General features: G+C 46.9%; 1 protein-coding gene across 2 annotated transcripts in view; it reads left to right on the top strand.

Moving 5' to 3' along the window:
* The window catches only part of SENP5 (SUMO specific peptidase 5), a 33,689-nt gene extending 7,105 nt beyond the window's left edge, over positions 1-26,584 (top strand). For both annotated transcript variants that reach the window (XM_077290410.1, XM_077290409.1), the window contains exons 3-10: positions 14,719-14,824; positions 15,889-16,021; positions 16,178-16,225; positions 17,065-17,142; positions 23,737-23,874; positions 24,776-24,859; positions 25,219-25,269; positions 25,874-26,584. In XM_077290410.1, the coding sequence (XP_077146525.1) occupies positions 14,719-14,824; positions 15,889-16,021; positions 16,178-16,225; positions 17,065-17,142; positions 23,737-23,874; positions 24,776-24,859; positions 25,219-25,269; positions 25,874-25,984 (749 nt within the window). In that variant the 3' untranslated portion in view covers positions 25,985-26,584. The remainder of the gene's footprint in view (positions 1-14,718; positions 14,825-15,888; positions 16,022-16,177; positions 16,226-17,064; positions 17,143-23,736; positions 23,875-24,775; positions 24,860-25,218; positions 25,270-25,873) is intronic.
* The last annotated feature ends 368 nt before the right edge of the window (positions 26,585-26,952 follow it).

The following is a 26,952-nucleotide window of genomic DNA, read 5'->3' as shown; positions in this document are numbered from 1 at the left end:
TTAAGAGTGATCTGTTTTCCATTTATAAAATATTGGAAATTTGATGACTATGGGGGAGGGGAGCGGTGGAGCAGCAGCAGGAGCCGGCGGCTGTGACATCACACTCACCCTCCTCGCGCCGTCGCTGCTTCTCCATCCCTGCATCTCTGTTGTCTCGGTGACGGCATCTCTTCCTGACTGTGCTGAGCGGTCACGTGGCACCACTCATTAAGGTAATGAATATGCACGTGTCTCCACTCCCATAGGTGTGGAGCGCATATTCATTACTTTAATGAGCGGTATCACGTGACCACTCGGCACAGGAATTAATGCCGGGACGACTGAGATGTAGCGATGGTGCGAGGAGGGTGAGTAGGACTTGGAGGGATGCGAACCATGCATACAACAATGGGACGGGGGGAGCCGAGCCATGCATACAACAGGGGGAGCCACACATACCAGGACAGGACGGGGGAACATGTCTGTCTCCGCAGAGAAGCCGGAGGCATCCGTGCACGCTTAGTGGAGAGAGGATTTCTTAAAATCCCATCCACTATGCTGTAACATCTGGCCGCTGTGGGTTGGACGTTACGGATGTACGCAGCGTCCAACCCGCAGCGTTTACTGACCGTGGGAACATACCCTTACAATCATGCAGTGCTCATGATCACCATAATGACCACAGGGTCAGTCAGCCTTGGTGGCCTATTGGGCCTGCCATAAGCAGTACTTTACACACCTCCTGTCAGTGTAAGGGGGGACTCATGCAGACGAGCGTATAAATTGGACGTGTGCTATCCGATAAATTTATTTATTTTTTTAATCGGATGACGCCCTGACCAATGTCATTCAAAAGGTGTTCAGATGGGAAAAAAAAAAGGCACCATTCACTACTTTAATCTAAGTCTAGGATGAGACTTGCTCAATTGTGTCTGATTCTGTTAAAAAAAAAAAAAATATATAATAATTTATGAAAAATGTCTCACACAGAACATCCAATGGCATCTGGTTTTTAGATACATTTTTATTATAAACGTAGGAAAATTTATGCATGATCATGTACATTTTTTAGCGTATATGTATGAAAACCGATCTTGCGGACTTAAAAAATGGACACACAATTGACAGGGAAATTATTAGTGCCACCACTCCAGTGCTAAAAGAAAATGCTGTAATGGTGCTACAAAGGGTCGATATTGACTTTTAGGATTGCTGCATCCATTACATGGTGATTGAGTTCAACTCCTTTTTTTTTTTTCCTCATCCTGTGGTTCCAAAAAGGTCAATACTAGTGATGAGCGAGCGTGCGGGGATAACATCTTATCCGAGCATAGTGTGCTAACCGAGTGTCTGGGCGTGCTCGCACATTATGATCCAGTCCCTGCGGCTGCATGATGGGGTCTGTTAGCCAGCCTGAACACATGCAGATTGCCTGTTTGTTAGGGAATCCCCACATGTGTTCTGGATGTCTAGCAGCCGCAAATCATGCAGCCGCAGGGACTCGAACATACGGTAATATACGAGCACGCCATATACTCTAACACCCGAGCATGCTCGGATAAGCTCTTTGCTCATCACTAGTCACTACACTAGATGAATCTTCAATCTATTCCATCCAGAAGTCAGATCGCACTTCTTCCCTTTGATGCCGTGTGCCCGAACAGTAGATTCCGAACACACACGAGGTATTGGAGTAGTCAGGAGAAATTGTTTTACCGTTTTTTATTTTGGTGCAGTGAGGCCAGCGCTGTAGCTTTGCAACTTTACTGTCCTGAGTTTAAATCCCACCAAGGACAACATCTGCAAGGAGTTTGTATGTTCTCCCCATGTTTGCGTGATTTCCTCCGGGTTCTCCTACACTCCAAAGACATACTGATAGGGAATGTAGATTGTGAGTCCCAATAGGGACAGTGCCGATGATATCTGTAAAGCGCTGTGGAATTAATGGCGCTACATAAGGGAGTTAAATAAATTACAGCTTGTGAGAATTAAAAATTTGAAGCCAAAGTGACATTTTACTTTTATTCCACTTAGCGATAATGATGATAAGCACCTGAAGGGTTAACAAACATCCTGAATGAGGTTTTGAATACTTCAAGTGGTACAGTTATTAACCCCTAAGGGTATGTGCCCGCGATCCGGAATAGTGGTGGTTTGGATGTAGCTCACCTGCGCTGGATCCATAACGCTGCATTCTAGGTTACAAGCACAGTGGATGGGATGTCTATAAACCCCATGCTCACTGCGCTTCTATTTAACGCTGAGTATTCTCACCCATACTCATTCATTATTCATTATTATCATGCGGTAATTCAGCACATTTCAGTGAACACATGCAGATTTACCTGTGTGATTAGAATGCAGCCAAAATACTCTGCGTCCAAAACTCTGCTATATCCTGATCCTGGGCTCATAGCGTTAGGGGATGTGCACACGCTGAGTAAAATTTCTGCACCATTTCTGCATCTCCTGGCAGGAAATAAGCAGCTGCAAAAAAAGTGCGTTTTTGGCTGCCTTTTTTCCCCTGTTTTTGATTGATTTGAGTAAGGTTAATGGTGAAAAAGGCAGGGCAAAAACGCACAGAGAATCCACATGCAGCAGATTGTTTTCTGCAAGTCCAAAATACTCAACGTGTGCATTACACTTCAGGTTTCTCATTCACTTTGCTGGCTTCAAGTTTTGTTACAAATCCGCTAAGAAAAACCGTTGCAAATGCACCAGATCTGCCACGTGTGCACACAGCCTTAGTAATTCATCCAGTTTTAACTTTAGGTTATGTGCACACGATGTCCCATGGACAGATTATTGACCTACTCACTATATGTCCTGCACATTGATCTACCGTATTTTTCTGACCATAAGACACACTTTTTTCCTCCAAATTTGGGAGGAAAGTGTGGGTGCGTCTTATGGTAGGGATGTAGCATGTGGGGAGGGGGGCAGCAGCGAGTGGGATCGCAATGATATCCCACTTCAGGAGGCAGAAAAATGTCCCCACTGCTGGGAATCAGCTGCTGGGGAAACCAGTAGTCCCGATGATTAAGTGCAGTGAATATTCATTAGCTACTCCCCGCACACCTATCAGCTGAGAGCAGCAAATGAATAAGCAGCGACACACATGGATTCCTCAGCGCTGATTCCTGCAGCAGCTGGGGAGATCCATGTGTCCGGGGGAGGAGGCAGCAGCAGGGTTCGGGGGAAGAGGAGATCGCTGCATACCTTCCTGGGCTGGAGCTGAGTGCTGTGCAGGAGGACCTGTGATGATGTCAGAAGTGGGCGGGCTGGAGCATCACATGGCAGCTCAGAGCCCTCCCTCTTCTGACATCACAGGTCCTTCAGACTCCAACACTAGAATCTGCAGCTTCCTCTTATGTCCTGCGCTGTGGAAAGGCAACAACAACAGGGAGGGCTCTGTGTGTGTGCAGCCATGGGATGCTCCAGCTTTTACCTCACCACAGTGTGGCTGGCTGCCACAATTAAGAGGTTAGTCTTTACAATACACAATAAAGCACTCTGCCACTCCTGTGGTGAACTATAACTCCCAGCATGTCATAGGATCTGCAGGACATGCTGGGAGTTATAGTTCTCCCATGGGATTTTAAAGCAGCACTCCAGTGTTATTTTGCAGTGCTGGAGTGGTGCTTTCACTATAAGCCCTGTGCCCCCATTCTTATACTCACCCTCCAGCGTCTTCACATAGTTCTTCAGACACCACACTGGTCCCGCAGCTTCCAACATAATAACATACTATTATATATAATAACACCACATATAATAGTATGTTATTTATGTTATTAAATATTTTACCACATTTTTTTGCTTAGAATATATTTTTTTCCCTATTTTCCACTTCTAAAACCTGGGTGCGCCTTATAGTCCGGTGCGTGTTATAGTCCGAAAAATACGGTATATACTTCTATATAAGCAGTGGCATACTTCCAATGGTGGCAGACCACGCGCCCGCCGCCTATGAGGTCCGAGGGGGGTACCTGATGCCAATTCCTGGACCGGGCTAACCTGTCTTGGCATCCTGGATGCTGATCTAGTTGAAAGCAGTAATGGAAGATGGAGCCGCCCACTCCCTCCTCCATTATTCTACCTCTGTGTCTAGGCTCTGACATCTCAGATTGGCGGGCGCAGTGACATCACTAAATCGCACCGCTGTGCCAAGCAGTGCAGAGCTTCAGACCACAGACTGAACAGACTGGACCAGCGGGAGATCTAGGAAGGGTGAGGGTTGTTTTTGTTTTAAAACCATGAGAACATTGTAGGGCACATTATATTAATCGGAGGGCTATGCGGGGCATGTTATATTAACTGGAGGGATATTATTCTGTTTGCAGTGCTATGTGCGAGCATTATATTGTTTGGATGGCTAGTGGGGGCCATTATACAGTGTGGAGGTTTGTGTGGGGGCCATTATGCTGTTTGGAGGGCTGTGTAGGAGCCATCTAAGGCTACTTTCAGACATAGCGCATTTTTGAGCGCTATTTTGCGGGCGCTTTTCAAAAATGCGCAATGTCATTTTCGTCTGCCGGCAAAGTGAATGAGAAATTCACTTTGCCGTTCAGACACACCGCAAAAAAACGCGGCGTTTTTGTCTGCAAACACGCCGGCGTAAAAAGAATTGACATGTCAATTCTTTACGCAGCGGCGTGTCTGCGTATCCCCCTAGGGCCCCATATTACCTTCCACACACAGCGCCTTTGTCCTGGGTGTCGGCGTCTTTGTACGGAGGGGTTGACACCCAGGACCGGACGTGACGTCGGACAGGAAGAGGGAAGCCCCCGCCCCCCAGTGAAGCAGCATGGAGTCCGTGTGTGTGTGTGTGTGTGTGTGTGTGTGTGTGCGCGTGTGTGTCCCCATGCCACGCTAGTGCCACCATTGTGCTAAGTCGCCGTATGGGACTACTACTCCCATCCGGTATTAGGATGGGAGAGTTGTCCCTGTGTCCGGCGACTTAGCACAATTGTAAAGTTACACAAAACACCTACACACAATACACATACATGACACACAGTACATACAACACATAACATAGAGTATATACTCACCAACAGCACACTTGTAGGCGAAGCCCTCGATCCTCCAGGAAAAAATCCAAAAATAATAAACCAAATCCATACTCCCTGTCCGCAGAATCCATAAAACGAGTGTCCCACGCCGATCGGCTGCTCTCCGGCGATACACTGCCAGGAGCGAAGCTCCTAGCAGTGTATCGCGTACTGTTCCGGAGTTCAATGACTCCGGCGTCTCGGTTAACAGCAGTACAGCTGCGTTGAACTTTCCCACGCAGCACTGCCGTTAAGCGAGAGTGCCGGGGTCAATGACCGCCAGTAAACTCGCTCGTGCATGCGCAGTGACACACCGACAGGAACTATGGCTCCTGTCAGTGTGTTGCTGCAGCCGTGGAGAGCAGACATATCTCTGGATGTGTCTGTTCTCCATGGAAAATCTTGATACGTGGCACTTAAATATGTGGCAATTAAATACGTGACACGTGGCACTTATACGTGTCACTTAAATACGTGGCACTGAAATACGTGATACGTGGCACTTTGATACGTGGCACGTGGCACTGAAATATGTGGCACCTGGCACTTTGATTCGTGGCACGTGTCTCTTAAATACGTGGCACTGAAATATGTGGCACGTGGCACTTTGATACGTGGCACGTGGCACTGAAATATGTGGCACGTGGCACTTTGATACGTGGCACTTTGATACGTGGCACTTTGATACGTGGCACTTTGATACGTGGCACTTTGATACGTGGCACTGAAATACGTGATACGTGGCACTGAAATACGTGGCACTGAAATACGTGGCACGTGGCACTTAAATACGTGGCACGTGGCACTGAAATACGTGGCACTGAAATACGTGGCACTGAAATACGTGGCACTGAAATACGTGGCACTGAAATACGTGGCACTGAAATACGTGGCACTGAAATATGTGGCACTGAAATACGTGATACGTGGCACTTAAATACGTGGCACTTAAATACGTGGCACTTAAATACGTGGCACTTAAATACGTGGCACTTAAATACGTGGCACTTAGGCTATGTTCACATTTGCGTTGTGCGCCGCATGCGTCCTTTTTTTGATTGATTTTGGACTCCGCAAAAATGCAACTTGCTGCGTCCTCTGCGGCCGGATGCGTGCGCTGCAGTGACGCATGCGGCGCAAAACGCAAGTGCGACGCATGTCCATGCGCCCCCATGTTAAATATAGGGGCGCATGACGCATGCGGCGCCCGACGCTGCGGCGCAGACCGCAAATGTGAACGTAGACTTAAATAGCTGGATAGAGCTGGATCCGCGGGCTGTGATCTGGCCTACGCTCAGCACTCTGCGGAGCGCTGTCATTCAAAACACGTCCACTCATTTTGGTGTTTAGTCCCAAAATGGAGGATGGAAGAAGAAAAGGGTTGGACAAGGAAATGACATCATTTCTTTTTTTTTTTCCCCCACTGCAGTTAAAGCTTTATTTGTGTCAAACACAGACAATCTGCAGAGAAAACTGCATAAAAAACCGCACTAAAAACCGCATCAAAAACGCACCTGCGTTTTCTGCCAAGAGCTGCGGTTTTTGTCCTGAAAAAAAAGGATTGAAATCAGGATGGTGTGAACATACCCTTACCGTACAGGGTTACGAGGGGGGGCGTCTGACTGACGCCTGCCCTAGTAACCTGGGGTTAGTGACAGTGGGGTTAGTAAACCCCAGCTGATGTCTGTTCCGCTTGCTGAGGCATCTTTGGCTCAAGGCCATTGCAGCTGGCAGAATCGACATGATGTTAACTCCAGTGTGTATTGTATTCTGAGTCATAAAGACAGGAAATGACCTCAATGACTTTTTTTTTTTCCCCTTTTTTTTTTTTTTTCAAACAAACTTTATTTTCAGTACACAATGCTGAAAAAAACGCAGCTGCAAAAAACGCAGCAAAAAACGCTGTGTGTGAAAGCAGCTGCGTTTTTTGCCTGCGTAAAAAAACGCAGGTAAAGCAGCAGCAAAATACGCGCGCGTAAAAATACGCAGCAAATATGCTGTGTGTGAAAGTAGCCTTAGGCTACTTTCACACACAGCATATTTGCTGCGTATTTTTACGCGCGCGTATTTTGCTGCTGCTTTACCTGCGTTTTTTTACGGCTACTTTCACACACAGCATATTTGCTGCGTATTTTTACGCGCGCGTATTTTGCTGCTGCTTTACCTGCGTTTTTTTACGCAGGCAAAAAACGCAGCTGCTTTCACACACAGCGTTTTTTGCTGCGATTTTTGCAGCTGCGTTTTTTCAGCATTGTGTACTGAAAATAAAGTTTGTTTGAAAAAAAAAAAAGGGGAAAAAAAAAAAAGAGTCATTGAGGTCATTTCCTGTCTTTATGACTCAGAATACAATACACACTGGAGTTAACATCATGTCGATTCTGCCAGCTGCAATGGCCTTGAGCCAAAGACGCCTCAGCAAGCGGAACAGACATCAGCTGGGGTTTACTAACCCCACTGTCACTAACCCCAGGTTACTAGGGCAGGCGTCAGTCAGACGCCCCCCCTCGTAACCCTGTACGGTAAGGGTATGTTCACACGATCCTGATTTCAATCCTTTTTTTTCAGGACAAAAACCGCAGCTCTTGGCAGAAAACGCAGGTGCGTTTTTGGTGCGTTTTTGGTGCGTTTTTGATGCGGTTTTTAGTGCGGTTTTTTATGCAGTTTTCTCTGCAGATTGTCTGTGTTTGACACAAATAAAGCTTTAACTGCAGTGGGGGAAAAAAAAAAGAAATGATGTCATTTCCTTGTCCAACCCTTTTCTTCTTCCATCCTTCATTTTGGGACTAAACACCAAAATGAGTGGACGTGTTTTGAATGACAGCGCTCCGCAGAGTGCTGAGCGTAGGCCAGATCACAGCCCGCGGATCCAGCTCTATCCAGCTATTTAAGTCTACGTTCACATTTGCGGTCTGCGCCGCAGCGTCGGGCGCCGCATGCGTCATGCGCCCCTATATTTAACATGGGGGCGCATGGACATGCGTCGCACTTGCGTTTTGCGCCGCATGCGTCACTGCAGCGCACGCATCCGGCCGCAGAGGACGCAGCAAGTTGCATTTTTGCTGCGTCCAAAATCAATCAAAAAAAGGACGCATGCGGCGCACAACGCAAATGTGAACATAGCCTAAGTGCCACGTATTTAAGTGCCACGTATTTAAGTGCCACGTATTTAAGTGCCACGTATTTAAGTGCCACGTATTTAAGTGCCACGTATTTAAGTGCCACGTATTTAAGTGCCACGTATTTAAGTGCCACGTATTTAAGTGCCACGTATTTCAGTGCCACGTATTTCAGTGCCACGTGCCACGTATTTCAGTGCCACGTGCCACGTATTTCAGTGCCACGTGCCACGTATTTCAGTGCCACGTGCCACGTATTTCAGTGCCACGTGCCACGTATTTAAGTGCCACGTGCCACGTATTTAAGTGCCACGTTTCACGTATTTCAGTGCCACGTATTTCAGTGCCACGTATTTCAGTGCCACGTGCCACGTATTTCAGTGCCACGTGCCACGTATTTCAGTGCCACGTGCCACGTATTTCAGTGCCACGTGCCACGTATTTAAGTGCCACGTGCCACGTATTTAAGTGCCACGTGCCACGTATTTAAGTGCCACGTTTCACGTATTTCAGTGCCACGTATTTCAGTGCCACGTATTTCAGTGCCACGTATTTCAGTGCCACGTATTTCAGTGCCACATGCCACGTATTTCAGTGCCACGTATCACGTATTTCAGTGCCACGTATTTCAGTGCCACGTATCAAAGTGCCACGTGCCACGTATCAAAGTGCCACGTGCCACATATTTCAGTGCCACGTATCAAAGTGCCACGTATCAAAGTGCCACGTATCAAAGTGCCACGTGCCACATATTTCAGTGCCACATATTTCAGTGCCACGTATCAAAGTGACTGAAAACTGCCCTAAACTGAAAGTGAAAGCAGAGCGGTGACGTCACCGCTGTGCTGTTAAGGCCGGCGCTCAGTCAGTGTCAGGAAGCAGAGGCTGGGGGACGCGCAGGTGAGTATGCAATGTTTGTTTTTTTTACTTTTACGCTGGTAACCAGGGTAAACATCGGGTTACTAAGCGCGGCCCTGCGCTTAGCAACCCGATGTTTACCCTGGTTACCCGGGGGCCTCGGCATCGTTGGTCGCTGGAGAGCTGACTGTGTGACAGCTCTCCAGCGATCAAACAGCGACGCTGCAGCGATCGGCATCGTTGTCGCTATCGCTGCAGCGTCGCTACACACACACACACACACACACACACACACACACACACACACACACACACACACACACACACACACACACACACACACACACACACACACACACACACACACACACACACACACACACTCACACACTCCATGCTGCTTCACTGGGGGGCGGGGCTTCCCTCTTCCTGTCCGACGTCACGTCCGGTCCTGGGTGTCAACCCCTCCGTACAAAGACGCCGACACCCAGGACAAAGGCGCTGTGTGTGCACGTTAATATGGGGCCCTAGGGGGATACGCAGACACGCCGCTGCGTAAAGAATTGACATGTCAATTCTTTTTACGCCGGCGTGTTTGCAGACAAAAGCGCCGCGTTTTTTTGCGGTGTGTCTGAACGGCAAAGTGAATTTCTCATTCACTTTGCCGGCAGACGAAAATGACATTGCGCATTTTTGAAAAGCGCCCGCAAAATAGCGCTCAAAAATGCGCTATGTCTGAAAGTAGCCTTACTGTGTGAAGGGCATTATATTCTATGGAGGACAGTGTGGGGGCCATCATATTGTGCGGATGGCTGTGTTAGGGTCATAGGTGGGGCACCATACTTTGCCAGGTGAGAACAGTAGGGTCATCATACTGTGCGTGTGGAGGGTAAATTTCTTGGCATTATACTTAATGGTGACCATGAAAGGGGTGATATCTTTGTGTGTAGGAGCACGAAGGGGCTTCAAATAAAGCAAAATTACTTTGTAATGGCTGCAAAGTTGTGAGCTATGCTTTTCTGTGATTCCACTGAAATATTTTTTTTATTGAGGTGAGGGGGGATTGGGATTTCTGCTATGGGGCCCCATGATTTCTATTTATACCTAAGGGTGCATCATGCCGTGTACAGTGCCAGCAAAAAAAAATATTTAAAAGGAACCTGTCAGCAGTTTTGGCCGATATAAGATATGGCCACCGCCTTTCATTGCTTATCTACAGCAGATGGGAGGCGCTGTAAGTTTTTTTTCGGGCATGCGCAGTTTGTGCTGCCCTTTTACTCCCATCACATGATGGGAACTTACAGCGCAGGCGCCGGGGACGTTAATGAAGGAAGTCGAGGCAGCCCCCGGCGCGCGGAGTATTGAGTGATGGCTGGGAGGTGTTTGTGTCCGGGGGGAAAAGACATGCTCCCTGGACAAACTACAGGTATGAGGGGCAAATTATAAAAACTGATATTGCAGCGTTGAAAGGGACCCCAACTACAAGAGCCACCTTGACAGAATGCAGCATTAATGCAGCACAAGGTGGCTCTTTTAGTTTCAAATGCCGGGGGGGGGGGGGGTGACAGGTTCCCTTTAAGGGACATCCAACAGATGCCTTCTCTGGGCAGCTGCGGGCTGCTATTTTTAAACTGGAGGGGGCCAATATCCATAGCCCCATTCCAGCCTGAGAATACCAGCCCCAAGCTGTCTGTTTTAGCTTGGCTAGTTGTCAAAAATGGGTGGGAGCCCATGCCGTCTTTAAATTATTTATTAAATTTTTTTTAAATATCGTGGGGACTCCTCTATTCTTGATAACCAACCTTGCTAAAGCTGACAGCTGAGAGTTGCAGACCGCAGCTGTCAGTTTTGCCTGTCTGGTTATCAAAAATACAGGGGAAACCACGACCGTATTCTTTTAAGCTTCTAAAATTATTTATTTAGAGCAGAGGAGTCGACTGATGAATAACACCGCCTGCTCTCGCTGTTATTAGCAGCAGCAGGTGTAGGCTGATGGCACTTCTACCTCCATCAGCCGATGCCAGTGACCAGAGGTAAACCTTGTTAACGATTTTACCGCTGGCCAGAAGCAGTGTTTTGCTGTGCTGTCATGGGAAAAGTAAAAACGTTGAGGGACTTTTAATTTTTATTATTATTATTATTATTATTATTTTATTTATATAGCGCCAACATATTCCGCAGCGCTTTACAATTATAGAGGGGATTTGTACAGACATAAGACATTACAGCATAACAATAATCACAGTTCAAAATAGATACCAGGAGGAATGAGGGCCCTGCTCGCAAGCTTACAAACTATGAGGAAAAGGGGAGACACGAGAGGTGGATGGTAACAATTGCTTTAGTTGTTCGGACCAGCCATAGTGTAAGGCTCGGGTGTTCATGTAAAGCTGCATGAACCAGTTAACTGCCTAAGTATGTAACAGTACAGACACAGATGACTCATTAACTGCATAGAGTGTATGAGAACATGATACGAGTAACCTGATTATGGTTTTAGTTTTTTTAATAGGCCACACAGGGATAGTTAGGTTAATGCATTGAGGCGGTAGGCCAATCTGAACAAATGAGTTTTTAGGGCACGCTTAAAACTGTGGGGATTGGGGATTAATCGTATTAACCTGGGTAGTGCATTCCAAAGAATCGGTGCAGCACGTGAAAAGTCCTGGAGACAGGAGTGGGAGGTTCTGATTATTGAGGATGCTAACCTGAGGTCATTAGCGGGACGGAGGGCACGGGTAGGGTGGTAGGCTGAGACCATGGAGGAGATGTAGGGTGGTGCTGAGCCATGGAGCGCTTTGTGGATAAGGGTAATAATTTTGTACTGGATTCTGGAGTGGATGGGTAACCAGTGTAATGACTGGCACAAGGTAGAGGCATCGGTATAACGATTGGTCAGGAATATGATCCTGGCTGCAGCATTCAGGACAGATTGGAGTGGGGAGAGTTTGGTAAGAGGGAGGCCGATTAGTGGAGAGTTACAATAGTCCAGACGAGAATGAATAAGAGAAACATTAAAGGGAACCTGTCACCCTGTTTTTTCCGTATGAGATAAAAATACTGTTAAATAGGGCCTGAGCTGTGCGTTACAATAGTGTATTTTGTGGACCCCGATTCCCCACCTATGCTGCCGAAATACGTTACCAAAGTAGCCGTTTTCGCCTGTCAATCAGGCTGGTCTGGTCAGATTGGCTTTGAGACATCGCTGTTTCTTCCCCCAGATCTTGCTTATCTGTACGTTGGTGGCGTAGTGGTTTGCGCATGCCCAAGGTCCCGAATCCACTGCACAGAGGAGGGAAAAGAGCGCGATCTGCGCTATTCCCCTGGTGATCGGTGGGGGCGGCTATCTTCCTGTGGCCGCGCGTGCGCAGATGGAGCGCTCTGCTGCCCGGTTGGAGCGCTCTGCTGCCCGGGGCTTCAGGAAAATGGCCGCGGGATGCCGCACGTGCGCAGATGGAGATCGCGGCGGCCATTTTCCTGAAGCCGAGTTGCGAACTCTGCTTCAGGAAAATGGCCGCCGCGATCTCCATCTGCGCACACGCGGCATCCAGCGGCCATTTTCCTGAAGCCCCGGGCAGCAGAGCGCTCCATCCGGGCAGCAGAGCGCTCCATCTGCGCACGCGCGGCCACAGGAAGATGGCCGCCCCCACCGATCACCAGGGGAATAGCGCAGATCGCGCTCTTTTCCCTCCTCTGTGCAGTGGATTCGGGACCTTGGGCATGCGCAAACCACTACGCCACCAACGTACAGATAAGCAAGATCTGGGGGAAGAAACAGCGATGTCTCCACGCCCATCTGACCAGACCAGCCTGATTGACAGGCGAAAACGGCTGCTTTGGTAACATATTTCGGCAGCATAGGTGGGGAATCGGGGTCCACAAAATACACTATTGTAATGCACAGCTCAGGCACTATTTAACAGTATTTTTATCTCATACGGAAAAAACGGGGTGACCGGTTCCCTTTAAGAGTTTTTGGAGAGTCGAAAGTAAGAAAAGGGCGAATTCTAGAAATGTTTTTGAGGTGCAGATAACAAGAGCGAGCCAGTGATCGGATGTGGGGGGTGAATGAAGGCTCCGAATGAAGTATGACCCCAAGGCAGCGGGCATGTTGCTTTGGAGTAATGGTGGAACCGCACACGGAGATGGCAATGTCAGGCAAAGGTAGGTTAGTAGAGGGAGAAAACACGAGGAGTTCAGTTTTTTACAGGTTCAGTTTCAGATGGAGGGAGGACATGATGTTAGAGACAGCGGTAAGACAATCACTGGTGTCTTCTAGAAAGGCAGGCGTGATATCAGGATTAGTGATGAGCGAGTATACTCGTTGCTCGGGTGATCGAGTATTTGATAGTGTTCGGAGATTACGTTTTCATCGCCTCAGCTGAATAATTTATAGCTGCTACCCAGCCTGAGTACATGTGGGGGTTGCCTGGTTGCTACGGAATCCCCACATGTGATTAGGCTGGCTAATAGCTGTAAATCATTCAGCTGCGGCAATGAAAACTTAATCTCCGAATACTGACAAATACTCGGAGATCACCCGAGCGTACTCAGGAAAACCCGAGCAACGAGTTTACTCGCTCATCACTAATCAGGATCAGAAGTGTATAATTGGGTGTCATCAGCATAGATATGGTAATGGAACCCAAATCTACTGATTGCTTGTCCAATAGGGGCAGTATACAAAGAGAAGACGTAAAGAATTTGGTTTTTAGGTCTTTTTTTTTTTTTTTTTTTTTTTTTTAATACAACACAACGCCATTATGGTGTCCAAAAATTAGATAGATCTCAGCCAACAACCCCCCAATTTCAAGGAAGGTCTGTACTTTACCCTGATAGCCGCTGCTGGATTTTTACTTGCCTGATTCTTTTCTTCTCGGGAGAGATTGGCATCCTCCAGAGGTGTCTTCCTTCCCTCTCCCCATACAGAACACATGCATGCTTAGGCTTCTTTCACACTTCAGTTTTTTGGCGTCAGTCACTTCCGACATAATGACGGATCGACGGATCCGTCACAATAGTTGAAAAAACGGATGTAACGGATCCGTTTTTTTGACGGATCCGTTACTCGGGGGTTGTATATACTTTTTGGAGCATGCGCAATTGAAAAAAATAGAAAAAACGGATTGGGGCGACGGATCCGCCGAAATGACGGTCGCGACGGAACCGTCGCCCATAGGTGGCCATTCTATGAAATGACGGACGCGACGGATCCGTCGCGATCCGCCATTTCAACGCAGACAAAAAACGTTGCCATGACCGTCAATGTCTAGATGACGTCCGCCAAATTTTGACGGATCCGTCGCATGACGGATGGAACGGACGACCATCCGTCACAATCCGTCGCTAATGCAAGTCTATGGGGAAAAAAACGGATCCGTCGAAAAAAACAAAACCGGATCCGTTTTTTGAGGAAAATGGCGGATTTAGACTGACGCCAAACAACTGAAGTGTGAAAGAGGCCTTAGTGTGTATCTGGGGTCGAGGGAATAAGCTTTTGGATGAATGCGCTGCCTTTCTGGCTACTTCACTAAGCCTGAGCTGACTCTAGTAGGATAGCTAAGCTCTGAAAACACAACAGGTGGCCTCATTGGACTTTATAACTTTACTATGTCTGGACATTAACATGACTGTGGTTCCCAGTAAATCTGTCATTGAAGATATGTTGTGTCTTTTATTTTATCTGCTTCTTCTTTTCCACCTTTTTCTAGATCTTCTGAATGAAGTAGTGAAGAAGTATGGGAGTTTGATACCTTTGACTGAAAATGAAGTCCTTACTCGATTAAAGGAGGTTTTTAACCAGGACTTTTCCCACAGGTGTGACATTTAATACCCATCATGCAGATCTTCAGCAATAGGGAAACCTCCTGATCAGAGGATTGACTTTGTTTCCTGACATTTACTGCAGTCTGCAGTTCTCTGGTGCCGAATGCCCTCCAGAGACTAGTAGTCAGCCTCACAGGAAGTCTTTTCTTGCGTCTTCCTGTCTGCTTCACTTCCCTGCTCCCAGGTGTAAGGCGGGCAACTAAATAGACATTTATTCTATTTCTTCATTTTTTATTTTTTTTTTAATGTTCAGTACTCGCCTGGATTGCTTTGCTATCATGTATTTTGTATGATAATCCTGTAGAGGGATTGTCTGGTGAAAACAACATATCTACTATGCACAGGATAGGTGATAACTTGTTGATCGGTGGGGGTTAGGCTAAGTTCATATGTCCAGTAGTGATCCATTAGTACGGATACAGTGCTGACACAACTTTGTAGTCCGTTATTCACTCATTGATCTCTGCTAGATTGTGTTTTTGTTTTTTAATATTACAATAGAAGAATTGGCAGTGCCAATAGCTCTATTCTCTACATGACTATCGCTGCGGTCTTGTGCCCTGCTGTGTTTGATGCTGGACCTGCTTCCTCTAGATTGCCAGAGCTTTAATCTGGAGCCATAAATTGACCATTTCACAGGATTAAATCCCGTGGTAATATTGGGGTAATATGCAGATTATCACACCTATTTCTGTTTTCCACTGTAAGAATAAAGTACTTGTTGGGAAATAATTCCTTGGTGTGAGGGTACCTCTGGATTTTTAGCCATCATCTTCTTTCCTTCCTGCCCACTTTCTCTATTAGTGTCATTTAGCTATAGTCATACTAAATATTACGGTAGGTCCATTTTTGTACTGCATTAGCAGTTGGCAAACCATGGGCATCATTGCTTGATGTAAGTCTGAACTAATTAAACATATCTTCTAGACACGTCACCAGGATGACGTAGTCTAGAAGACTCGTAGGGACTTGTCTATTGCTTCTTCTTGTACCTGCGCCGGATAAATAAACACAGTTATAGATGATCATTTCTTTCATCGTGTGTTCTCTCTCAGGATACCTCTCATTTGCGAGGAAATGGCAAAGTTTCGAGCCAAAACTTGTGGTTTCCGCATCTGCTATAATAAACACACGCTCTACTTGGATGATCTTGTTACCCTCGATGAACAACAGTGGCTCAATGACCAGGTTTGGAAACACGAATATGAACTTTCTTTTTTAAATCCTTTTCTGAAAGGCTATGTGAGAAATAAAACCACATGCATGTATGTCTTCATATAGATAATTTTCAATCAATAATCCATTAAAGTCCTTTTTTGAGAGTGTTTATTTCTTTATATCTAGGTCATTAACATGTACGGTGATCTCATTATGGATACTGCACCAGACAAGGTGTGTATTTGGCTAGATGTACTTTTCTGTCTAGCTTTTTAGATATTCCTTCTGTGTACCTATGTACCTATTTAATATGATCATGTTGGAGAGCTGATTAGGGGCAAAGTATTTGTGAAGAATTGCAAAATTCTTCCTCAATTTATGGTTAATAACTTGCAGATTAAGAATCTGTTTCCATTACGCGATCTCCGGCAATGAATGGCAAATATGTACCAATCGGCAGTCACTTTATAGCTTGGTTAGACAACGAGACGGCATAATATGCGCACGGAACTATTAGTAATTGTTTGTTCTTTGCTCAAATGCTTACCATTATTCTCAGCAGCACAGGTCCTGTTTACACAGCAATGTGCTGTCGAGAATGATGATCTCTTAAGCTGCTGCCAAAGGATCATTTCATCCTACAAACTAGTGTTTTGCTCCTTCGTTGGGTGATTGGCAGCCTGTGTACGCTGCTCAGCAATCCAAAAGGCTCATTCCTAATAATCGTGCAGTGGAAACGCACCTTAAAGGGAATCTGTGAACAGGTTTTAGTTGAATACTAAGCCCTGTATAACCATTGGATGGCAGCTTTTTGTGTACGAAGTGCATAGGCAGAAAGCTGCCAGTCAGTGGTGTGAAATGATATAGAGCTCGTGAATATGGAGGACTGCCTGGCAGCAGGTTTACTAGTCCTTTAGTGAGAATCTCCTGCCGTTAAAACTGCAATTTTATAAAAACAGAATTCGTATAAAATTACTGTCTTTCTTTTAAACAGAAATTTTATTTTATTTTTATTTTTTTACAATTTTTCTTTGCAGACATGGATGTTAACCTTGTTCCATTTGTTTTATCAGATTCACTTCTTTAACACATTTTTTCATAAACAACTTGTGACCAAAGGATATGATGGGGTGAAACGATGGACTAAAAAGGCAAGTTCTTCTTTCCTTTTATTCAGTGTTTGATTATTGATATGTGTGGGGGAAAGAGATCAATCTTTGTTGCTCACTTCCAACATTTCAGCTATAAATCCGCTAATATTGTAGATCATTATTCTATTATTCTTGACTATGGCTTTTCTGTTGCCTCAATGTGTTTCTCCCAATGTGTGTACACTGGGCATATCAGGAGGCCTTGTCAGTGCAACATAACCAGGTGCCGAGCACTGTATAGGTACTGGAGCCCCGATGGTGGATTCTAGCTGCACAAGGGACTGCCCCGGTAGGTGACGTCACAACTGCAAGCCGCACAGCCTACCATGCACGCACCAGCTATACAGGCCTGCCCACCATCGTTATTGTGACATGACGCTCCTGTAATGCAGTACAGACACATGGGTAGAAGTGAAAAACGCAGCCGTCACGTATGTAGAGGGGATACAAGTTCATGTGCCCAGCTTGACACTATGACCCCGTATACAAATATTAATCACTTATGGCATAGCATGTGCTTTAAAGGGAATCTGTCACCCCCTGGGACATAGTATATAACTTATTAATATGGGGACACAGAGGTTAGAAATATTAATATGGTCCTACCTGTATGCCATATTTACGGTCTTGCTGAGAAATCGTATTTGATTTTCTCCAGGCTCTGGGGCATGCGGTGCCTGGAAGAAATCTCTGCCTCCTGTCTTCATTTGCGTACCACCCCCCCCCCCCAACAACATCACAGTGCTCCGTGACGTTTAATGGAGGACCCAGATCACGCTCCTCGATGTAGCACAATTATACGTACCTATTCCGCCCTTCTGTTGGCATTGGTTTCTTTGTTCTTCTGCGCAGGCGGCTCACTGCTTCTTCGGTTGCAGAGACCTCCAGCGTCGCAGGGCAGTGTGACACTGTTGGGAGGAGGTGGTTCGCAAAGCAAATAAAGACAGGAGGCGGAGATTTATTCCAGACACCGCACAGCCAGAGCCTGGAAGAAATTATCATTAAAAAATGCCAATTTTTCTTTAATAAAATTGCAAGTATGAGGCATAGAGATTCATCTCTTGACATCAGACTTGGCCCTGTCTTGGATCTCCTCATACTTAACAGACCAGACTTTCAGTGTCTCCTACTCACACACCACACCTCCGTATCTCAGTCCCCTATCTCTCGGTGTCCCCCAAGGTTCAGTTCTAGGACTCTTTCTCTTCTACATCTACCCCTTCGGCAGGGCCGTATTTGCCACTAGGCACTCGAGGGCACGTGCCTAGGGCGGGGTGATGCGGGGGGGGGGGGGGGGGGGGCGGCACCTGAGCAGTGTGTTTATTTTTTTTTTTTTTTTACAGTCCGGTCCGGCTGGTCACCTTAAGACAGCCCATTGCCCCCCCCCCCCCCCCTTCCCCCGTCGCCGCTTATGCCTCCCTGTCTCATACTCGCCTCACCTGCTCCAGCGGTGCCGGCTGGTCTGCTCTCAGCTACTGCACGACTGCAGCTCGCCCTGTGTGAGCGGTCACATGGTGCCGCCTCATTAAGGTGATGAATATGCATGAATATTCATCATCTTAAATGACCGTTACCACCTGACCGCGGCGCTCACACAGGACGAGAAGGACGGTGCAGTGCTGCGCAGGGACAGAGCGAGGTGGAGGATTCCGTTCTTCTGCTACACGGTGTGTGAGGTGACTCAGGTGAGTATGAATCATTTCAGCCAGGGAGGACGGGGGAGCCGGCGGGGAGGAGGAGGTCCGCGGTGGACGGCCAGGATGGGGAGCCATGCCCATGATACAAGATGGGACTGGGAGCGTCGGGGAGCCGGCGATGAGCCACGAATGGGGGGGGGGGGGGCGGGATGAATCATTCCAGGCAGCCAGGGAGGATGAAGGGAGCCGGCGGGGAGGATGTAGGAGGTCCGCGGTGGACGGGGAGCCATGATACAAGATGGGACTGGGGAGCCGGCGATGAGCCACGCATACGGGGGGGGGGGAGATGAGCCACCCATACGCCGGGGGGGGGGGGGTTTGGGGGTAGATGAGCCAGTGCCTGACCCACCCATCATCTCCCCTTCCCTGTATGCATGGGTGGGTCAGGCACTGGCTCATCTCCCATCCCCCCCCCCCCCTGTATGCGTGGCTCATCTCCCTCTCCCTGTATGCATAGGTGGGTCAGGCACTGGCTCATCTCCCAGCCCCCCTGTATGCGTGGCCCACGCATACGGGGGGGGGGGGGGGGGGGGATGGGAGATGAGCCAGTGCCTGAGCCACCCACGCATACAGGGAGGGGGAGATGAGCCACGCATACAGGGTGGGGGGGGGATGAGCCACGCATACAGGGGGGGGGGGATGGGAGATGAGCCAGTGCCTGACCCACCCATGCATACAGGGAGGGGGAAATGAGCCATGCATACAGGGGGGGGAGATGAGCCACCTATGCATACAGGGAGGGGGAGATGAGCCACGCATACAGGGGGGGGGATGAGCCACCTATGCATACAGGGAGGGGGAGATGAGCCACGCATACAGGGGGGGGGGGATGGGAGATGAGCCAGTGCCTGACCCACCCATGCATACAGGGAGGGGGAGATGAGCCACGCATACAGGGGGGGGGATGAGCCACCTATGCATACAGGGAGGGGGAGATGAGCCATGCATACATGATGGGAGGGGGGGCCATTATACAGTATGCATGGAGCATCATATGTGGCCTTTATACAGTATGGAGCATCATGTGTGGTCATTATACAGTATGGAGCACTGTGGCCATATTTTTTTTGTTTATAATTATTGTATATAAAACAGTGTGTGATCAGCAGTGCTAAATGGCTGTGGTTGGGATGTGGATATGGGTGTGACTAGTTGTGAAATGGGTGTGGTCAGAGGCGTGGCCTAAAATTTGCCGCGGCGCGCTATGCGCGCCGCACACTTTGTACCTCCTTCCCTTCTTCAAAAGTTGGGAGGTATGGTACCACATTTGCCAGATCATGGCAAGTGCCGCAAATACCATAAGGAGTGAATGAGGCTGAACGCAGTGTTGCCGTAAGTGATCCGTTATGCGGCACATGCAGAAAAACTTCCCGATCTGCTGCAAAAGGCGACTTTCACATCACCGATTCTTGCTAAAGTCACTGCCGATAGTGTCATACTCACCAATGGGGGGGGGGGGGCAGCACTAAAAGTGCCTAGGGCAGCAGAAACTCTAAATACGGCCCTGCCCTTCGGCCTGGGACAGCATTCAGTATCACCTATGCTGATGACACACAGATCTAGCTCTCTGGACGCGTTATCAGCTCTAACTAACCAGAACCCTACAATGTCTGACCTCTTTCATCTTTCTTCTCTGCTTGATTTCTAAAACTTAAATTGGACAAAACCAAATTCGTCATCTTTCCACCATCTCACTCAACCCCTCCACCTCCCCCCAACAGACCTATCCATTAACGTCCATGGCTGCCCACTCTCCCAAGTCCTGCAAGCTCGCTGCCTCAGGGTAATCCTTAACTCTGATCTCTCCTTCAAATCACACATCGAGGCCCTTTCCACTTCCTGACGACAACAATTCAAAATGTCTCCCGGAACCAAACATTCCTCAACCCAGAATCTGTAAAAACATTAGTGCATTCCTTCATCATCTGCCACCTCGACTACAGCAACCTCCTACTTTGTGGCCTCCCCTCTAACACTCGCTCCCCTCCAATCTATCCTACACTCTGCTGCCTGACTAATCCACCTATTCCCCCCCCCGCTATTCCCCAGCCTCTCCCCCCGCTATTCCCCAGCCTCTCCCCTCTGTCAATCCCTTCACTGGCTCCCCATTTCCCAGAGACTCCAGTACAAAAGCCTAACCATGACCTATAAAGCCATCCATAACCTGTCTCCTCCATACATCTGTAACCTAGTTTCCTGGTACTTACCTGCACACAGCCTCCGATCCTCACAAGATCTCCTTCTCTTCTCTTCTCCCCTCTTATCTCCTCTTCCCACAATCGCATACAAGATTTCTCCCTCGTATCCCCCCTACTCTGAAGCGCTCTACCCCAACATATCAGACTCTTGTCTACCATGGAAACCTTCAAAAGGAACCTGAAGAGCTACCTCTCCCAACGAGCCTACAACCTGTAGTACCCCTCGTTCCACCATACCTCTGCAGACCAGCTCTACACTCACCAACTGTATCCATCATACCTTGTAGATTGTGAGCACTCACGGGTATGGTCCTCTCTCCCCCTGTACCAGTCGGTGTCTCATTTTATTCAAAATTATTGTACTTGTTTTTTTTTGTTATGTATACCTCTTTTTACATGTAAAGCGCCATGGAATAAATGGCGCTCTAATAATAAATACAAGTAAGACTATTTTAACATTTTTATCACCTGTATGTCCATATTAATAGGTTTTATACATCCCAAGGGGGAGTGACAGATTCCCTTTAAAGGGTATTGGGCAGCTCCTTATTCAATCACCATGTTTGCCCCCAGTAAAATAACACTTAAACTCACCGCCAGCGCCTTTTCAGCGGTGTTGGTACTCGCTCTCCCGAGGTCTTATATCACATTGTCATGTGAGCCCTGTGCCTTTAGACAGATGTGACCTCAAGATTGCTGATTGAGAGGGGGTAGTTTGAGTGGTGGATGGGAGGGGGGCGCCCTCATCCCTATCCTGGTATGCATGGCTCCTCATCCCTATCCTGGTATGCATGGCTCCCTCATCCCTATCCTGGTATGCATGGCCCCCTCATCCCTATCCTGGTATGCATGGCCCCCTCATCCCTATCCTGGTATGCATGGCTCCCTCATCCCTAACCTGGTATGCATGGCTCCCTCATCCCTATCCTGGTATGCATGGCTCCCTCATCCCTAACCTGGTATGTATGGCTCCCTCATCCCTATCCTGGTATGCATGGCTCCCTCATCCCTATCCTGGTATGCATGGCTCCCTCATCCCTATCCTGGTATGCATGGCTCCCTCATCCCTATCCTGGTATGCATGGCTCCCTCATCCCTATCCTGGTATGCATGGCTCCCTCATCCCTATCCTGGTATGCATGGCCTCCTCATCCCTATCCTGGTATGCATGGCCTCCTCATCCCTATCCTGGTATGCATGGCCCCCTCATCCCTATCCTAGTATGCAGTGCCCCATTCTTATCCTGGTATGATTGGCCCCCACCCCCATCCTGGTATGCATGGCCTCCTCATCCCTATCCTGGTATGCATGGCCCCCACCCCCATCCTGGTATGCATGGCCTCCTCATCCCTATCCTGGTATGCATGGCTCCCTCATCCCTATCCTGGTATGCATGGCTCCCTCATCCCTATCCTGGTATACATGGCTCCCTCATCCCCATCCTGGTGTGCATGGCTCCCTCATCCCTATCCTGGTATGTATGGCTCCCTCATCCCTATCCTGGTGTTCATGGCCCCCTCATCCCTATCCTGGTATGCATGGCCCCCTCATCCCTATCCTGGTATGCATGGCCCCCTCATCCCTATCCTGGTATGCATGGCCCCCTCATCCCTATCCTGGTATGCATGGCCCCCTCATCCCTATCCTGGTATGCATGGCTCCCTCTTCCCTATCCTGGTATGCATGGCCCCATCAGAAAACATTTAAAAAAAGCAAACCATTACACTTTCATGTGTTCCCTCGCAGCGTTTTGTTCCAATACCAGCAGCTGCTTTATGCTTGTAAGCAGCGCATGGCAGGGACGTTATGCGCTGCTTGCAAGCCGAAAGACAACTGCCAGAATACTCGCTGTGAGTATTCATTGCTCTTTAATAGCGAGCACAGTGTCAGCCGTCAGCTTCCTGCTGCTGCCGGCGGTCCCGTGTCCCGCTACTTAAGAGAAATGAGTATTCACCTCATTCCACTCCCATGGGCGTTTTCACATTTTGGAGGAAAAAAGTGTGTCTTATAGTTGGAAAAATACGGTAATGGGGCGAGTTATAATTCAGAGTGTAGTCAGTAATATCAGTGACCAGTGGATTTACGTCTGGAATGTTTTCAGTGAACAATAAAGATTGTATCTTTAATGATCTCTTTCCACTTGTATCAGTGATGTGGTGAGAGGTAGGTGCGCATTCCATTAGGCTAAGTACACACTTGCGTTTGGCTGGTCTGCGAATGGCTGCGTATATCCTCCATTAAACTCCGCTTACGCACCGCCTACTTCCCCATGCATCCTGTGTACCCATCTTTAACATTGGGTAGGCAGAGACATGCGTTGTATGCGGATGTGTCTGCTTGTGACGTTTTGACATGCCCGCCGACTGCACGAAAACGCAACTTTTTGCGTTCCCATGTGGTCGGCAGGCGCGTCAAAACGCCACATGTGGACCCATCCGCATACAACGCATGTCTCTGCCTACCCAATGTTAAAGATAGGTACGCAGGATGCATGCAGAAGTAGGCGGAGCTTAGCGGAGGATGTACGCTGACCAGCCAAACGCAAGTGTGAAACCAGCCGTCGAGTGTTCAGTGATGCGCCGCCATCCAGTATGTAGTTTTATATTTTGTGGAGATTCGGATAAGAGATGCCCTTCAGTGAATATCTTCTTTTATGTTGATTTGCTGTACTTAGTGAGTTTGTTTTCTGTTTTTGCTAGGTGGACCTTTTTAAGAAGACCTTGCTTTTGATTCCAATACACTTACAAGTCCACTGGGCCCTAGTTGCTGTGAACATCCCAAATAAGACTATTTCTTTCTATGACTCCCAAGGCTTACATTTAAAATTTTGTACAGAGGTCAGTGGCAACCATCTTCACCTTCAAAATGCAAGTGGGTTGAAAAGCAGCTTGATTGTGCACAGAACTTGTTTCTAGGAAGCCACCTGACCCAGCGGCTTGGTGCTCACACATTCTTGGGTTTGACTCTTCATGCTAAACACAGTAGTCAGGAGTAGAGCTGAACGGATCCACAGCCCAGGTCAGTGCTCTCTGGCTGTGGACAGGAGCGCAACAAATTTCCTAAGCTTCCAGGTTACCCGACACGGTAACTGATTTAACCTGGTGTGATGTTATCTGTGAAGCACACAAGTGATATCTCACTGGTCCGCAAATCATAAGCCAAGCCTGGATGCTGGAGGATAAGGAAATATGCGAGATCCTGTCCACAGATAGAGGCTACGGACCTGGACTGTGTTCGGGCCAAGCGATACGCTCTTCTATAGGCAGGAGCGTATTCAGACTGGCATACATTCCTACTGCTACTCGGAATATAGACCTTATAATGTGACCAGGTGCGTGCCCAAAGGTATAAGAAAAGGTTGACCAAGTTACAATAAAGAGCTCTACATAATGTCCCTAGTTCCTTTTCGGTGACATATAACAGTTATCACGCTTTGAACACTGCTGCATTGCAACTAGTCAATGATAAAAATTAACTTGGCTGAACTTTGTGAGAATGAGCAAGCTCTAGTTTACATTTTTCACACCATCTTGTGGTCTTCTGAGCACAGTAGGGCTTGAGCAGTGGCCAGTGGCTCTGAGGAGTCTCTAATCTACTCCATAACGTTGCAAAACAAGTGCACAATGAAGGTAGAATATTCATTTTACCAAAGTTGTGTTGTCTACAAGGAAGGAAAACTATTTATTTTAAGGTGGTTTATGTTGACTCACTTAATTTTTATTATTTAATTTCCTGCAGAACATCCTCAAGTACCTTATGACAGAAGCCAAGGAAAAGAATCATCCTGAATTTCTTCAGTGTTGGCAGACTACTGTAAAAAAGGTGAAAAGTTCAGGCATTGTCATTTGCAAAAAAAAATAAAGTTATTCTTCTCTGTTGAGGAAAAGTAGGGTCTGTGATTCTACAACCTTTTATGCTGATGCCAAAAGTTACTGCAGCTTTTAGGGGGTTTAAGGTTATTCCCTTTCACTATAGTGAGAATAGGAAGAAAAGCAAGGAAACTATTATATACATGCCTATAACTATACGTGCTTTCTGTATGAGAACAGTATCAATGTGGGAAGTTGACAATATCTGGTCATAGGTCAGAATTTTTAGTTAATTTTATGCTCTTTCCTTATTGTGCTTTTAAGTAGTAAAAAGTAAAATTTTTCTTACATTAGATTTTTTTTTTCTTCCAGTGCATTCCACAACAGAAGAATGACTTTGACTGCGGCGTGTTTTTGCTTCAGGTAAGTCTATAGCCTTTTTTTCCATAAACAACCTAATATTTGTGTATCAGTGAGTTAGAAAAAAATGCCATGGATTCATCCCAGTATATGGCATACAGAATACGTGGCACATTTAGCAACATGGCCAACCACATAAACGGTTGGCTTCTGTTGATTGACAACAGTTACTTGCAGCAGTAGCGTTGTATGTGTTCCAGTCCAGATCTTTACTCGGTCAGGTTTAGACAATTTGATAGCAATCCTGCTGACAAATGACATTTAAAGGGAACCTGTCAGTTGATTCAATCTGTCCAAACCACGGGCATAATGAATCCGAGCCTGGCTGCTCGATTTGCACCTAGGTATACAGTTAGATCTGACGGGACCATCCATAGCCAGAGACAAGACTAGTCCGGCACCTCCCCTCAGCGCTTCTCCAGATGATTGACAGGTCTCATCCATAGCAGATCTGTTAACTATATATTCTCTAAAATGCCGGTGTGTTTCAGAAAAAATGTACTTAACTGCAATCATGCAGCCAGGCTCTGATTCATGCTGTCGGTGGCTTGTTTATATAGGTTTATATTTTAGCAATAACGGACGTCTGTCTTCTCGCTCTTTTCAGTACTGCAAGTGCCTCGCTCAAGAAAAGCCTTTCCAGTTCTCCCAAGATGACATGCCTCGTATCCGTAAGATGATATACAAAGAACTCTGTGAACGCCGACTCTTGGATTAGCAAAAAAAAATTAAAGCTGCACCTTTTTGTGGCCCATTTGAAAACATTCAAGCTGTACTTGAATTATTGAATACTTCCACAACTTTTAGACATGAAACTTTTGAAGGGTGGCTGGCCCTCCATTGTTACCTCAAATGCTCCTTTTTAGTTTGTTAATTTCATCTGATTTGGACATGGATTACGAATACAAGGAAAGCTACCGTGAAATCTTTTGTGGCTTCATTTTGATTCTGGTATTTATTATTTATTATGTAAGCATGCGAATATGCAAAAGCATGCAGCAGTACAACAAGGACTGTATATTTGGTGCACCTTTGACTTGTAGATAGAAGTGACAAAGAAAGTTTTAATTTTGTTTAAATATATAAAATAACAGGTACATTTTTCCTGTGATTATTAAAAACTGTATTTACTTTTTAAATGTTTTTCCAATGGAAAAATGACTCATTACATATATTTTGCTCAGACGTATTTTATTTATTGCATTTTCACTTTTCTTTACAGCCCATGTTTTATGGGAAGTTCCACAAATTAGGGATAATTGTGGATATGGTCAGTTGCTCTATGTTTGTGCTTCAACAATGATACTATTTTATTTCATGTGCCTCAGTCTCTCTGTATCTGCATTAATAGACCCGGAACATTGTTTTGGGTGAATCGGGTGATAAAATATCACTTATGCCCTTTAGTGTAGTACTGCAAAAACTTGAAAACACATTAAATTAGTGTAAAAGTTTTGAGTGGTGGGGGGGGGGTCAGACTTTTGAGACCCCCAACTGATTGGGTCTACTGAACTTAACCGTTTCTGCAATCAGAAATGAAGGGCATTGCTGAGTGCTTCTTAATTTTAGTGATTAGTGGTGGTCTCAGATCCCGATGGTTTTGGGGCGATTGTAAAGTGGCAGAAGTGTAAAATCACATGAGTTTCACTCTTGTGAACTCTTACAGAAATATGATGTGTATAGCTG

The sequence above is a fragment of the Ranitomeya variabilis genome, chromosome 2, assembly GCF_051348905.1.
Source record: "Ranitomeya variabilis isolate aRanVar5 chromosome 2, aRanVar5.hap1, whole genome shotgun sequence".
NCBI classification, from domain to species: domain Eukaryota; kingdom Metazoa; phylum Chordata; class Amphibia; order Anura; family Dendrobatidae; genus Ranitomeya; species Ranitomeya variabilis.
This window is presented reverse-complemented; position numbering and strand designations above follow the sequence as displayed.